The sequence below is a fragment of the Mus caroli genome, chromosome 4 (genome assembly GCF_900094665.2).
Source record: "Mus caroli chromosome 4, CAROLI_EIJ_v1.1, whole genome shotgun sequence".
In the NCBI taxonomy this organism is placed as follows: Eukaryota; Metazoa; Chordata; class Mammalia; order Rodentia; family Muridae; genus Mus; species Mus caroli.
Window position 1 is genome coordinate 138287628 of NC_034573.1, and position 15709 is coordinate 138303336.

General features: G+C 47.5%; 2 protein-coding genes and 1 pseudogene across 3 annotated transcripts in view; 1 reads left to right on the forward strand and 2 right to left on the reverse strand.

Moving 5' to 3' along the window:
* Positions 1 to 6055, reverse strand: part of Ubiad1 (UbiA prenyltransferase domain containing 1) — a 20481-nt gene extending 14426 nt beyond the window's left edge. For both annotated transcript variants that reach the window (XM_029476663.1, XM_021159724.2), the window contains exon 1: positions 5226 to 6055. In XM_029476663.1, coding sequence (XP_029332523.1) covers positions 5226 to 5748 — 523 coding nt within the window. In that variant the 5' untranslated portion in view covers positions 5749 to 6055. The remainder of the gene's footprint in view (positions 1 to 5225) is intronic.
* On the reverse strand, positions 4651 to 4784 carry LOC115030986 (annotated as a pseudogene).
* Positions 6056 to 9895: 3840 nt separating the features above from the next.
* The window catches only part of Mtor (mechanistic target of rapamycin kinase), a 111088-nt gene continuing 105274 nt past the window's right edge, over positions 9896 to 15709 (forward strand). Inside the window, exons 1-4 of the mRNA XM_021160177.2 lie at positions 9896 to 10013; positions 13433 to 13608; positions 14200 to 14308; positions 14936 to 15168. Of these exons, the coding sequence (XP_021015836.1) occupies positions 13447 to 13608; positions 14200 to 14308; positions 14936 to 15168 (504 nt within the window). The 5' untranslated portion in view covers positions 9896 to 10013; positions 13433 to 13446. The remainder of the gene's footprint in view (positions 10014 to 13432; positions 13609 to 14199; positions 14309 to 14935; positions 15169 to 15709) is intronic.

The following is a 15709-nucleotide window of genomic DNA, read 5'->3' on the forward strand; positions in this document are numbered from 1 at the left end:
AAAAAAAAAAAAAAAAAAAGAGTGACAAGGAGCCTCAGCCATGAGCATGCTTTCTGACTTCCATTTTCTTCTCTTTACTGAACACTGGCCAAAGCCCACTGCAGGCTCTGTCAGTCCTTGCCTGGAGCCCCTCACTTTTTACCACAAGGCTGTTGTCCTACCTGTATTTCAAAAGGCATGACCTCCCCACTTCTGTTCTTCATCTCCCTCCTCCCAGCAGCTAGATTTACAGCTTGCTTCTCCTGTTGTCTTTATCTCTGACTCTAATGTAAGTGTTACTTGAGCTTCAAAACAGCGCAACACAACAGAACCCTGTGTCTTGACCTTAAGGAGGTCCTCCACTAAAACCAAGCACAAACCCACTCAAGGAATGAGAAAGGTCCAATAACCTTGACTTTATCTGATGCAATACAATGACTGAGCCTTTGGAAAGAGCACTTTCTCAGTGTGGGAGACATGGCCTAAGACTGTAGGTGCCTCCTGACTCAGAGATGTGACCTGCGTGGGAGTCTCTTTTTAAGCATTCTCACCCTTTGCAACGCCATGTTCTGAAAGAGATAGCACAGTGAAAACTGGGTCCATTTTCCACAGAGCAGCCAGAATGAATCTGTTAAGACCTACATCAAAAAGTTGGCAAGGGCCAAGTGGTAGTGCATGCCTGTAATACTAGCATTTGAAAGACAGAGGCAGGAGGATCACGGGTTTCTGGCCACACACAAAGAGGCTAACTCATGGAGGAAGCTGGCAAATGTGCAGAGCCACCACCAATCTCCCATGGCTGTGGTAGAAGCGGTGAAGGTACTTCTGAAGGAGCTGGCAGCTCTTTGTAGAATTGAACATCACCCAGCGGAGGCCACAACAGTTCCATTTCCAGGCATTTACTCAGGAGAAATGAAATCAAATACTCATAAAAAGACTTGAACATGAATGTTCAGTCACAATAGAAAAGACAGATACAACCCAAAGGCCCCTGAACAGGTGAGAGGAACAAAAGTGTGGCACGCCCCTCAACAGACGCTGTTCAACAATAAAAATCAGCTCCTGACATGCACAACAACACGGTGAGCTTCAAAAACATCACACAGGGCAAAAGAAGGCAGACTTAAGAACTCACACTGAGGCTAGAAGTGGTGGCGCACGCCTTTAACCCCAGCACTTGGGAGGCAGAGGCAGGCGGATTTCTGAGTTCGAGGCCAGCCTGGTCTACAAAGTGAGTTCCAGGACAGCCAGGGCTACACAGAGAAACCCTGACTCGAAAAAAAAACAAAAAAACAAAAAAAAAGGGAAGAGACCAGTCAGCATAGTGGTGCAATCTCTTAGTCCAGCAATTGAAGGCAGAGGCAATCAGATCTCTGTGAGTTCAAGACCATCCTGGTTTGAAAAGCAAGTTCCAGGATAGCCATGGCTCCACAGAGAAGCTCTGTCTCAAAAACAAAACAAATAAACAAACAACAACCCCTAAACGTTAGTAAGCATACTCATGACTTTGTGCTTGAAGAGCTGGAAGGAAGGAACTATGAGTGGGCTAGGGATGCAGCTCAACAGTGGAAAGCCTGCCTGCCTGCCTAGGCATGTGACGGGAACTGTATACACACACACTCACACACACACTGCCTAGCAAGTGAGGGGACCTGTATACACACACAAATGAAGAGGAGGAAAATAATGGCACTGAGTAAAATGAGAAAAATCCACAGGTAAAAAGGGTATCTTCGGAGAGATGACCAGGAATTTGACTGCAGACATGATCTAGGAGTGCCTAAGAGCTGGATGTGCAGTTCACAGGTAAGGCACACACTCGCCATGCTGTACCTGAGTAGAGAGAGAGAGAGAGAGCACTGGAGACTGTCCAGTCCCCAGCATCTATCCTGCTGAAGAAGTAGAGTTTATAAGCCTAGAGCTTGGGAATTACCCACTTAACAAGTGAGACTGGCTATAATCACCAAAGGAGCCATGGGAGAGAAAGGAGACCAAAGGCTGAGCTCTGGAGACTAAGGAGCTGAGAGATGGACAGGGATGAGCAGACTGCTCTGGTTGTAAGCTCTGCTGTCCTCCCCCTGAGCCTTATTCTCCCTGTGGACCCCAGACCTTTGCACTTGCTGCTGTCCCTCCACCTGAGCCACACTCTCCCTCTGGACCCTAGACCTTTGTACTTGCTGGTCCTTAAATCAGGCTCATTCTGAACAATGGCCAGTTCTGTTTCCTTCAAATCTTGGTTAAAATGTAAACTCAACAAGGAGAAAAAGGATTCCTTCAGAAGGCTCAAGCGTTGGAGAGTTCGATCCTGGGCTGGTGGAATGTTGTATTTTTAACATTTATGTGCATGCATCTGTGTGAGTGGATGGACACACACGCAGGCACCTGTGGAGATCACAAGAGGATGAGGGAGGCCCATAGAGCTGGAGATTTACAGAGGCTGTAAGTGGCCTGATGTGGTGGTGCTGGGAATCAAACCTGAGTCCTCTAGAAGAGCAATGAGTACTCTAACTGCCAAGCCATCTCTCCACCATCTCTCCAGACCAGTGGTAGAATTTTTAAATTTTATTTATTAAAAAAAAAAAAAAAACAAAACTGTAGCGGAGGGTGGTTCAAGGCAGGGTTTCTTTGTGTAGTCTTGGCTATCCTAGAACTAGCTCTGTAGACAAGCTGGCCTTGAACTTACGGAGATCCACCTGCCACTGGAGTGATAGGATTGAAGGCATGTGCCACCACACCCAGACAGTAGTAGAATTATTTCTTTCTTTTCTTCTTTCTTCTTTCCTCCTCCTCCTCCTCCCTTCTCTTCCTCCATGGACCACCATATCCACCCAGCCTCTGCTGGAACTCACTGTGTAGACAAGGCTAGCCTCAAACTCAAGATCTGCCTGCCTCTGTCTCCCAAGAGCTGGGGTTAAAGGTGTGCGCTACCACTGCCCGGCTGCCTCAGACCTTTTTAATTGCCCTAACTTTACACCTGGCTACTGGACAACTACAGTCTCTTGATTTTCTTCCCACTCCTTCAGTCTCCTTTATGTGGTCTCATCTTCCCTCCTCTTAGGCTGGAGGGCTACAAAGCCCATAACTGGTCCTGTGCTTCTACCAACACTCTCTCTAACCATCTCACCAGCCCTACTTTATCTATAGGCCAATGACTTCCAAATATCTGTCTCTATAGCCGGGCCTCCTCCATAACCTGGGCTGCTTTATCTAACTACCCACCTCACACCTCCACTTGGAGCTCTAGCACACATTAAGATGTCCAGAGTCCATCTCCTGACTTCCCTCCAAAGCCCCTGCCTTTTTCCCGTGTGGCATGACGTCAACTGTGCCTTCCAGTGGCTTCAGCCAGACTTTGAGTCAAGCTTAATTCTGTGGTATCTCTACCTAAGATCCAGTCCACTGGCAAACACTGTCTACCTCCAAAGTCCATTCAGAACGTGATTCACCTCTCTGGCCACTACCGTGAAGCAAGCCACCAAACCTCTTGCCTGAACCGCTCATGGGCCTCTGACTTGAGTCTCTTGCTTTTCTACCCTTGTCCACCATACTTATTATCTAACATGGGTCTCTGCTTTTCCACCCTTGTCCACCGTGCTTATTATCTATTCCCAGTGCATCTATTCCTAGATCATGACTTCATACTTCTGTTCAAAACCTTGCAATGACTCCTGCACTTCAGAGTAAAGACGCCCATTAGCCCAAAGGGCCTATACAGTTCGCAAGCCTTCCCACCGCTGCCCGGACACTACTTCCTCTCTTCCTTTACCCCCTGGACGACTTCCCCCGTGCACACAGTGAATTTCTTTCTATCACACAGGCACTTTGGCCCTTGCTGTTCCTGTCCCCTGGAGTTCTACTCCCGGACATCCACATGACCAGTTCCATCTCTCACTGCCTTCAGTCTAACTCAGGTATAACCTCTTTAGTGAGCCAAATGCCAGCCAAACGATTTAAAGCAGTCATCAGGGCCCCTTCTGTGCCCCGCGCCACGGCACTTACCGCCTCTTACACTCACTGTGACCTGCATCGCACTTCAGTTAATGAAGACCCAGATTCACAATGGTTCTAAGAGATAATGGCTTATATTCTTATTACACATTGACTCTAAGAGATAATGGCTTACATTCTTACTACACATTGACTCTAAGAGATAATGGCTTACATTCTTATTACACATTGACTTTTTGTTTTGTTGTGGTTTTTGAGTGCAAGCATGTGTGTAAAAGAGTTTTGAGGACAACTTTTCAACTTTTGGAAGTGGGTTCTCTCCTTTTACCTTAAGAATCCTGGAGATTAAGCTCAGGTCACCAGGCTCTGTGGTAGCGGCCATTATCTGTTGAGCTATTTTGCTAGCCCACTCTATGCTTTTTTTTTTTTGGTTTTTCCAGACAGGGTTTCTCTGTGTAGCCCTGGCTGTCCTGGAACTCACTCTGTAGACCAGGCTGGCCTTGAACTCAGAAATCTGCCTGTCTCTGCCTCCCAAGTGCTGGGATTAAAGGCGTGCGCCACTACTGCCCAGCTTAAAATTTTTACTGATATGTGTGTGCACATGTGTGCTGATGCCAACTGAGGCTCCAAGGGGGTGTTGGATCTCATGAAGCTGAAGTTAAATATGTTTGTCAGGCACCCAACAGGGTGCTGGGAACTGAACATGGGTCCTCTATAAAAGCAGTTTTATATATAGTGCAGTTGAGTTTCCCACCTTTGGGGAAATCACAGGGGTCAGCATATTGGAGTGCAATAGAGAAGTCTTGGCCAGGAAAACCACCTTTGAGATCATGGCATCTCCCTTGCCAGGTAAGTATGAACATTTATTTATTTCTGTATTTTTGTATATGAATGCTCTGTTTGTACTGTAAGCCTGCATGCCAGAAGAGGGAATCAGATCCCATTACAGATGGCTGTGAGCCACCATGTGGTTGCTGGGAATTGAACTCAGGACCTGTGGTAGAGCAGTCTGTGCTCTTAACCACTGAGCCAACTGTAGGGGGGTCTCCAGCCCACAGTAAGAGATCTTAAAGGCTAAGCCATGTCTCCATCAGGGGAGCAATGTTCATAATCCACTGCCAAACCAGTATTTTCACAACTTAAGGTTTCAAAGTATCCACGATACACACATTTTGGATTTCCAGTCAAGTAGCCTACTTTAGTAAGGCGTCTTTGACATGTCTACCATTCCTATGGAAGGTAGCAGTTTCCAGTTCAGGCAACTGGGACCTTCGAGCAGGAAACAGGCCAATTCTTACCTCCTGTGTAGAGAAAGGAGCCAGACAGGCCTCCGAAGTAGATGAGAGCCAAGTGTTCCAGTTTCAGAGCGGACAGGTAGTAGAGGCAAGCAGCACAGACGCAGCCCAAGGTGTAGAGGAAGACTCCAAATCGAACAACATCCTGGGGCTCCAGAATTCTGTCCACCAGAGTTCTGTCATCACTCTTTTTGTGGTCAATGCCCTTGGAAAAGTCATAGTATGTGTTGACCAAATTGCCGGCCCCGTGCACAGCCAGGACAGCCACTGCACAACCCAACAACAGCCTGGGATCCAAGACACCCTGGGACCTGTAGGCCAAGGCACTGCCCAGGGCCACAGGGGTGAGTGAGGCACTGAAGCTCCAGGGCCTCAGGGCCAACACGTAGGAGGCGCACTTGTGCCTCCAGGATCGTTCGGGAAGCCTGTCCTGCTCGGACCATTCGTTCTTCTGCGGGTCCCCGACCTTGGCTGTCTCTCCTGCCAGGATATTAATCTTCTCCCCCGGGGCCTGTACCGCAGCCATGGAAGCTACACGTGGCTAAAGTCAATTCTAAAAGTGAGCCACTCACGGGGACCGCCCCAGGACGCAGACAGGCGGGACAGCCTGGCCTGACCTTTCTCTGGTTCCGCCCCGGGACAGGGTTTGGGAGGCAGGGAAAACTGAAGACAGCAACCAGGCCATGCACCGCCACCGGGCCAGCGGCGCTGCCCGCCCACCTGTCACCTGAGCGAGGCCTGTCTGGGGTCGCCTCCCCCGTGCCACAACTCAATAACGCGCCTCAGCCCGCAACCCCTAGCGGGCGGCCAGCGCCGCCATCTTGTGCGTCGGCCTCAGGAGGCCGGCCCGGAAACCTGGACCTGGGGCGGGCAGGGCCGGGTGAAGGCCGGCGAGGGGCGTGGTCGGAGAGGGGTGTGGTCAAAGGCCAGAGCACAGGTTCAACAAATAAGCTAAAAGCAAGTCACTGGAAAGAAACAGCTGTTTAGCCCTCCTGGGATTTCAAGGCGTATCGCTTTGCGTTATACTGGGCAGGTTCACTTACTGAAATAAGAAATAAGACTCATTTGTGGTTACCCCAATAAATCCTACGTTGAAAGTATTGTGCGAATTGCTGGGCTGGTGGTGCATCCTTCTGGTCCTAGAACTTGGGAGACGACGACAGGAAGAGAATTCAAGGACATCCCTTATTATATAGTGAGTTTGAAGCCAACTCAAGCTTCGTGAGATTATCTTTTTGTTTGGTTTTCGGTTTTCAAGACAAAGTTTCTCTGTGTATGTAGCCCTAGCTGTCCTGGAACTCACGCTGTAGACCAGGCTGGCCTCGAACTCAGATTTACCTGCCTCTGCCTCCCAGGAGCTAAGTAAGATTAAAGGTGTGTGCCACCACTGCCCTGCAAAAAGGAAATGGAGAAGAGGGAAGGGAAGGAGAAAGGAAAGGAAATGGAAGGGAAGAGAGGAGAGACAGAAAGAAGAAAAGAGAAGTGTTCATAAGCAAAGAGCTTGGAGAAGAAAATGCGGTACTATGTGATGGAACATATATGTATAGCTGGAAGAAAAAGAAGTAGGAAGCTTTCTGTGTACTAAGATGTAAAGACCTACAAGGTTTTTTGTTTTGTTTTTGGAGACAGGGCCAGGGCTGATGGCTCAGTGGTTAAGAACATTAGCTGCCCTTCCAAAGAACAGGGTTTGATTCCTAGCACCCCCAAGAGCTCACAACTGCTTGTATCTCCAGTTCCAAGGGATCTGACCCCCTATTCTGGCCTTTAAAGGCACCAGGCATGCATACATGCAAGAAGATCACACTATATATATATATATATATATATATATATATATATATATATATACATACATACAGGCAAAACACCTATTCATATAAAGTCCAATAATAAAATGGCAAGGGCCTATATAGCTCAGGCTGGCTAGAAATTGGCAATGTAGCCCATAATGACCTTGAAATTTTGATCCAACTTTGAATTTCCTCCAACTCCCTGAGTGCTGGAATTACAAGCATTCACCCACACTTGCTTTTATGGGGTGCTGGGGATTCCACATGCTAGGCAGAATAATCGACTATCTGAGCTACATCCCAACCCTACAACCTGCAGGATTTTGTGAACAACCTAATGTGGGAACTGACCCTGAGTCCTGTGAAAGAACAGCTAGTACTCAACGAGAGTTGAAATGTTAGAGGGAGGGGATGCTGCGATGGGGATGTAAAGTGAATTTTAAAAATTAAATTATCGGGAAAAATTAAAAAAAACACGAATAACCCACACAGATGTTAGGCCAGGCACGGTGGCACATGCCTTTTAGTCTAACACTCCAGAGGCAAAAGGATCTGTCAGTTCAAGGCCAGTCTGGTTTACATAGTGAGTTCCAGGACAGTTGGGGGACTGTCCAGTTTACATAGTGAGACCCTATCTCAAAACACCGGAAACAAACAAACAAACAAACAGTGAAAAAACAAGTTGAGGCTGGGCAAGGAGGTGAAAACTTGGTAATCCCAGCAGTGGAAGAAGGGGCATGGTGGGGGGTGGGAGTCAGACAGAGACAGGTCACAGAGAGTCTATAGGAGGTCCTAAGAAATTCCTTTTATGTCTTTTGTCTGGCATTTAGACAAAACCCAGCATTCCCTCGGGAGCTTGAAGATATAGTTCCTAATTGCTAAAAGGGGTCCGTTCTTATAAATCTGAGGGCTTCCATTAACATATGACTAAGGTGAGAAGTTAGCCTCTAGGCTCCCTCAGTCCCTACTCAAGAGTCCCCATGGCAGCTCAAGGGCTCCTTTTCTCCCAGGTACACAGTCTCAGGTAACCCTGGAGGTCCATCCTTACACATCACAGATAGCATCCATCCAGATCATAGAGACCATCCATCGACCCTGCCCGCCCCCCCCCCCATAGCTTCTCTCTGCTTTCCCGAGACAGCCTTGGCAGTTGGAAATAAACTTTTTCTTTTTTCACCTATGGAGCAGCTATTTTGATTTCTTTGCTGCACCTGTTTCATTCCCTTGAAAGCCAATCTCACCTGGAACTCTACATAGCAAGTTTTAGGCCAGCCAGGGAAATTACAGCAAGGTACTGTCTTAGGAAAAAAAAAAAAAGTTAGACATAGTGAAGAACACCTTATTTCCTTAATTACCTTAACCAAAAGTGACAAGACAAAGGATTTAGTTCACCTGCCAGTTTGGTTCCTGGGCCACACATTAACACTTGCCTGGCATGTAGATTTTCTGAAAGCTTTATTTCTTCAACAGTTCTTTTCAATATACAAATAATTGGTGGCACAGTCTAAAGAAAGTGTGTCTTCCCCAAATCTCATTACATTTTAGTTGGCATTTCCCCAAATTAGTATCTAGGAAGTGTTGTCAATGCTTTATAAAGGCTTGTATTGTAGCATAACTTGTCCTTTGGTGTGTTTTTAATTTGTTTTTTAATTTAAAAACATTTAACGCTTTCAACTAATTGGAAATCTTTACCTTATTAGCAAATATTTATCTGCATTGTCATTACTAATAGCTTCACATATTTCTTTTAATATTAATGTGTTTAATAGTTCACTCAAATTCCTAATTCAAGCTATTTAGGAATTTTCAGTGTATATTACAACACTGATTAAAAAAATAAAGATGTAAACAAAAGATCTGCATTAATTTCATTTGAAATTTTTTAATTATACATTTATATATATTGGAGCAGGTTCTCTGGAAGGGCCTTAAACACTGAGAAATCTCCCTAGTTCAACCTTGAATTTCTGACCCTCTAAACCTCCACCACCAGAGTTCTGGGAAGACAGTCGTGCACTTTACACTGCTGGGAATTGAACCCATGACTTTCATGCCTATCGGGCAAACACTCTTTATTTTTGGTTTTTCGAGACAGGGTTTCTCTGTGTAGCCCTGGCTGTCCTAGAACTCACTCTTGTAGACCAGGCTGGCCTCGAACTCAGAAATCCACCTTCCTCTGCCTCCCAAGTGCTGGGATTAAAGGCATGCGCCACCACGCCAGGCTGGGCAAACGCTCTTAACGACTGGTTTACATCCCCAGCTCCGGCTATTGACCGTTTGAAGAAAAAAAATTTTTTTTAAAGGATTTTTCTTTAAAATCTTATATTTAAAGTAGTTCGGTGATCATCTTATCCTGAGAATGAGCTCACAAGTAAGGCAATTTGGGGACAGTGAGAATAAAAAAAAAAAAAAAAAAAAAAAAACCTTGCAAATGCATATTCAGTTTTACAAACGAGAAAGCAAGACTTCCTCGGTGAACCGATTTTCAAGATATGTCTTCTGCAGTGATTCGAGAGCGTCGGACACTCGGCCCCTTCTCAGCATCCCGAGCACGACCCTTTAACCTCTGCTTCAGCTCTTCTAACAGGTCCTTAGGGTACCAAACCGTGGCTCCACACGGTCACAGCGTGTGTGGAGGGGACTTGTAGTAGCGACGTACCGGAAATGTTCGTGGAAGTGACCGAAGTCAACTCACGACTGATTGGCTCTTCGGAATAGTCCTTCGCCTCCTTTTGCTTGCCACTGGTTGCTCGTTTTGTCTATTTGAACAATCCCCGCCCCCGAGAAGCCGGTCCCGAAGCTCCAATTCTCCATGATTATTGGTGGATGTTCCTCCCCATCTTCGAGCTCGGCCCGCTGATTGGTTGTAGCGCTTACGAGCCAGCCCTCCCCACCTCCCCGGCCTAGAAGACAGCGGGGAAGGCGGGTGGTGAGGCTGGGGGCCTGAAGCGGCGGTACCAGCTCCGGCGGCGGCAGCTGAGGCGGTGGCCGAAGCCGCGCGGTGAGTCTGGGGCCTGGAGTCGAGCGCTTGCGGCTGGCGGGACGGCCAGACTCCCGGCCAGTGTGGGCCGTGCTGGGGGAGGCCCGGGAAGCCGCTTGTCTGGACCGTACAGCGCCCCAGCACCAGCCCCGCGCCCTCGGGGAGACCCCCGCAGGCTGGCGGATCTGCTCCGGGCCTGCCGTGGAGCATTTAGGTCTCCTTCTCGGGCTCAGGACCTGGAACTCCAGACTCACCTACTGACGGTGGAGCCTGTCCCTGGGAGCTCCAGTTTCGGGATCTGCCCCCTACACTTCACCATGGAGACCTGCCAGGGACCCAGACCTCCGCGCCCACGCAGGGTCAGCCTCAGGGTCACGCCCTCCCTTCACGTTTCAACCTTTCAACTCGAATTCCCCTAAGGCATCTTCACAACCTTTGGGATTTGTGACTCAAATAGTTACTTTGAATCCAGCCTGGGGCAGCTGGCTTGTGGGTAAACCTTCAAGTGACTGTCTAATTACTGACGTGATGAGAATAGAAAGTCCAAGTCGGTCTCCTTCCCGCTGCCTCGTGTGCGTACACGCTCAGTAGTGGTTTCTTCCTCTCTAAAACGGCCCAGTTCCTTTTATAGTATTTTATTCCCTCTGTAGGGTAGCGTTTGAAAGCCTTTTAAGACTATTTTACTCCTTATGTTTTGTGTTTACTCCCAACCCCGGCATGACCTTGAATTTCTTGCCTCTCCCTCAGTGCTGGGCTTAAAGATGTGTGGCATGGTGCCTTGGTTATGAGGTGGTGGGGATTGAACTCGGGGTTCTGTGCGTGTTAGGCTGTGTTTCACAGATTCTTTCAAAGCCAGAGTGCTTCGGGAATTGTTTTTGTTTTTTAGTATACTCTGGCAGGATAGGTGTATTGTTAGTTACTGCCATGGCATAGTGGGCTAGTCCCTTTTTAATGGCCACTTTATTGTGATCCCCTGGGTGGTAAACTTATTGAGGGAACAAACAGAACATAGTTAAAAAATGAGTGTTCCTGTTGAGCTCACAATTTGAGTGTGTTGCTACTTCCTATGGGGTGTGTGTGTGTGTGTGTGTATGTATGTATTTGTTTCTAGAACTGCCTTCCCAACCCAGTGAATGCCTATTCCTCCTATGAAATGGTGCAGTACTTGTATATAACCTTTTGTATGCTTTAAATCACACCTCCCTTGCTTTTACCGTCAAACACTATGAATGGTTGTTATATTGTACCATACACTATGAATGGTTATTATACTGTACCACATAGCAAATAATCACAAGAGCACTATTTATTGATTGGGGGGGGGGAGGTGCCGTGCGTGCAGTGGTGTGCACGTTGATGTCAGGACAAATTATAGGAGTTCTCTCCTTTACCTTGTTGGTCAGTCATCAGACTTAGCAGCAAGCTCCCTTTCCCACTGAGGCATCCCTCCCACCTCCACCCCATCCCCCAGGATATTCTGCCCATCCTTGGTAGACTCTCCAGGTTCAGAATCCGTGGATGAGACGAGCTAGCCACACTAGTACTCTGCACAGCTGCACTACGCCGTCCATACAACAGCCTGTAGCCACACGTAGTTGCTGAGGTATGACCGATCCAGATCGGGATAGTTGAATGCAAGATTTTGGAAGCCCGGTCTCAAAATGAGTTTTTGAATTATTGGATCAAGTACGCCCTGTTGAGTTTCACCTGTTTCATTTAAAATTACATGGAGGGCTGGCAATATCTCAGCACCTAAGAGCACTTGTTGTTCATCCAGTGGACCCCAGTTGTCAGGCCACTCTCAACTGCCTGCAACTCCTGCTCCAGGGACTCCAATGTCCTCTTCTGACCTTTGCAGGCTCTGCACATATGTGGCATACATTCAGATAGTCATGCATAAATAAAATAAAATAACATAAAATGACTCACGTGACTTGTATTATATTTCTGTTGGGCCAGACTGCTGTAGACTAGTCCATACACTCCTGCAAATGACAGGAAAGGAGAAATCTTAGTTTTAGTTCTCTCTCTTCTGCCCTGCTCCTGGTACCTGACTTTAGACATCTTTACACATCTACAATAGTTATAACAGCGAAGAAGAGCTGTGTGTCCCAGAAACACTTTTAAATGTGTAAATCCTCACCTTATCCCATGAGTTAGGTACTCATTTCTTCTACTGAGGTGCCATGGAAATTGAGGAGTCTTAAGTGTCCCCCTTAAGGAAGGTGACTTTGCCTCAGGATTTAAGCCCAGATAGTTTCTGGAGTCCCATGCCTGGCACAAATGAGTGGAAATCCGTGTTAGGAAAGCCACAGAGGGATTTATTAACAGAGTTTATAGAGTGTTGAAGGATGGGGCTGGGGATGGTGTTCAGTCTCGGTAGAATGCTTGCAGCATGCAGAGCCCAGCTTGGAATCCCAGCACCCTTAGACTCCCAGCTTGGTGGTGGAAGCAGGTGGTTCCAGGCCGTCAACTGTGGCGTGAGTTCAGGGTCATGCTATGAATATAAGACTGGCTGAAATGAAAGAAAAAGATGTTTTAAAGGGCCCAGCAAGATGGCTAAGTTGACAAAGGTGCTTGCTGCCAGGGTTGACAGCCTGAGTTTTATCTCTGGGATCCACATAAAGCGACAACTCCTGCAAGTTGTCCTCTCACCTCACATATGCTGTGGTGTGTGTGCACATAAATAAATGTAAGTTTAAAATTTTTTAATTTGAAAAAAAAGTGTGAAAATAACTTTTATTCACCTGTATTGATTGTCCGTGAGTCTTACTACCTCCATCTCCTAACCTAGGTCTAGTCCTGGGAGCTTCTACCCTCCATACAATATAATCTAGGCCTAGAATGTTTTCAGCCTCGACTTGCTGACTGATTCAGTCTGGCTCCTCTCAGCCTCCCCTGAATTGCTCTGCCTGGCCTCAGACTAACTCTAGCAATCTTTTCTAATCTTCGTCTCCCTCCTATTCTTTTTCTCATGCTGTCTTTTCCTGTATCTAGCTTGTTTTCTCTTCAGTCTGTCTCTGTGAAACTCCCAGTAAAACTGCCTTCTTCTCCCTCTCAGCTGCTCTACTCTCCCTCTCACTGTACTGTCTCCATGAACTCTACTGTATTCCCTCACTGTACTGTCTTCCTCCTGTACTCTCCTTAAAGTAGCTTCCTTTCCCCTCTCTTCTCATGAGAGTTGGCCATATCCTATTCTCGCAAATCTTTGTCTGATTTGTTACTTTATCTGCCTCTCAATTAGACATCACTTTCAAACATGGGTGCTTCCTTCTCCACACTAACTTAACCGTTATTGTTTAGGGTTAAAAGTGTATACTAAGGGCTGTCTGTATTCGAGCCAGAGGGATTGAAGGTGTGTACCGAGGGCCGAGCTACACCATAACTAGAAACAGGTTCAAATATCCTGTAACAATATTGAAAGGTGTTCTTCCCCAAAGAACCTCAGGGCAAGATGCTTGGGACGGGTCCTGCCGCGGCCACCGCCAGTGCCGCCACATCTAGCAATGTGAGCGTCCTGCAGCAGTTCGCCAGTGGACTGAAAAGCCGGAATGAGGAGACCAGGGCCAAAGCAGCCAAGGAGCTCCAGCACTACGTCACCATGGAGCTTCGAGAGGTTGGTCTCTGGAGCTCTGGGGCCAGGGCTGTGGGTACCGTGCCTGCTGGGCCGCCCCTGGTTTAGATTGCCACTGTAGCTCAGTATTTAAGAGGACACTAGTTTTCATGTCTGTGGAGCATGTGGGTTCCTTTGCAGAGATTGCACATTTCTGTAATATCGCTTGTGTTTATGGTCTCAGGTCAGCTGTTTATTTTGTATGGTTTTTTTTTTCTTACCACCAGCCCCTCGGTTCTCTGTCTCTGACTGTGGTTGGGATGGCTCTGAAGAGCTGATAGTCTCAAACTTTCCAAACAGACCACAGTTGAGGGCAGAGACACTGACCTACTCACCCATGTCCCACTGGTATTACGACAATTTTAAGACAAGCTGATCTCTGCTGTCGTAGAGAATCAGTAAGCAGTTGTTAAATAAACAGGAGTCACGTGACCAGCTGCTCGTCGCTTTAAAGCGGTGGAAATGGTCTAGAGCCTTGTCTTTAGTTTGAACTGTGCCTGCCACCTCTCCATCTGAATCTCAAGTTGCCAGCCTGCTACTGCCTTACCAGTGGTGCAAATACACAAATCTGTTCTGTGTACATCTTCCTTGCAGATGAGTCAGGAGGAGTCTACTCGCTTCTATGACCAGCTGAACCATCACATTTTTGAACTGGTTTCCAGCTCAGATGCCAATGAGAGGAAGGGTGGCATCTTGGCCATCGGTAAGGACAGCATCTGGTAGCAACAACTGTTAGGGACACTGGACAACTCAACTTGGTGCTCTGTCTGCACTTGCTAAAGGAGTAGTGGTATCTACTTCATCTGTAGTTTAAAAGAGTTTTAAGACACCTGTAGACAGGCTGCACATAGATGAGTGCTAATTCTAGCAAAAGTCCTGGGACACGGGCAAAACTCGCTGTTAAATATGACAGCTGAGTCTCAGAACTGGTGACTTCTGTGGCCAGTTTGCCAAGGGTGAGACTAAAAGCCAGCTTTTCATTCTTCTGCCTTAGGTGGCCTTGGTGGGTTTGACCATAGTAGAGCAGGATTTGGCACAGTGGGGCTCATAGATACACAAGTAGAAATGCGTGCTATTTGCCCAAGAGCTGGCCACAAGTACTGTGAATTGTCACTCAGTCTTAAGAATGAGATACACAGATGTGTTAAAATGAGGTCATTTTGATTTACGTGCATAGTTCCAGAACAAAAATCCAAACTGCTGGTTCAAATGAAAAACTACTGTCTTCCATATAGAAATGTACTGAGAACAGAGTAAGGTCTCTCCCAGGGTTCAGCATGTGCATTCCAGAACACACCACCCACGTGGTCACCTTTGCTTTCTTTTCTAGCCAGCCTCATAGGAGTGGAAGGTGGGAATTCCACCAGAATTGGCAGATTTGCCAACTACCTTCGAAACCTCCTCCCCTCAAGTGATCCAGTTGTCATGGAAATGGCATCCAAGGCCATTGGCCGCCTGGCGATGGCAGGGGACACTTTCACTGCTGAATATGTGGAGTTTGAAGTGAAGCGAGCCTTGGAGTGGCTGGGTGCTGACCGAAATGAGGGCCGGAGACATGCCGCTGTGAGTTCCTGGGGACTGAGCCCCGCCAGGGCTGGGGGCAATGGGGCCCGGTTGTGTGTGTTGCTCCCTTCCTCAGCTTGTCCTGGGAAAAGGATTCCAGGCTGTGAGGTGGAGGCAAGCAGGGGTGCCTCAGCATGGCGGCATTAGCAGGGGTGCCTCAGGATGGCAGCATTCCCAGCTTGGTTTCAAGGAAGGAGCAAGCACAAGCATCAACCCTGGCTGATGGCTTTGTCCGTTACAACTTTGTAGCTTGGCTGCCTTAACTAAAGACACTAGTGTTCTCTAAAACGAAAGTAGTAACAAAATTGAACATCATGTTTTCATCCAATAACTGTTTATTGACTGTATTGGATGGCAGGCATGGTTCTTGGCTTGTTGTCTTGGTGTTGAAGCATCAACACCATGGCGCCAGCACCTGTGCTTGTCCACAGCCAGGCGCTCGCCAAGCCTGGGATGCTTGGTGGGTCGTCCTTCGCCTCTCCTGGTGCTGGGCTTTGCTTTTCCTTGTAGGGAGATGCTCAAGGATGGCGGGTGTGTCCTG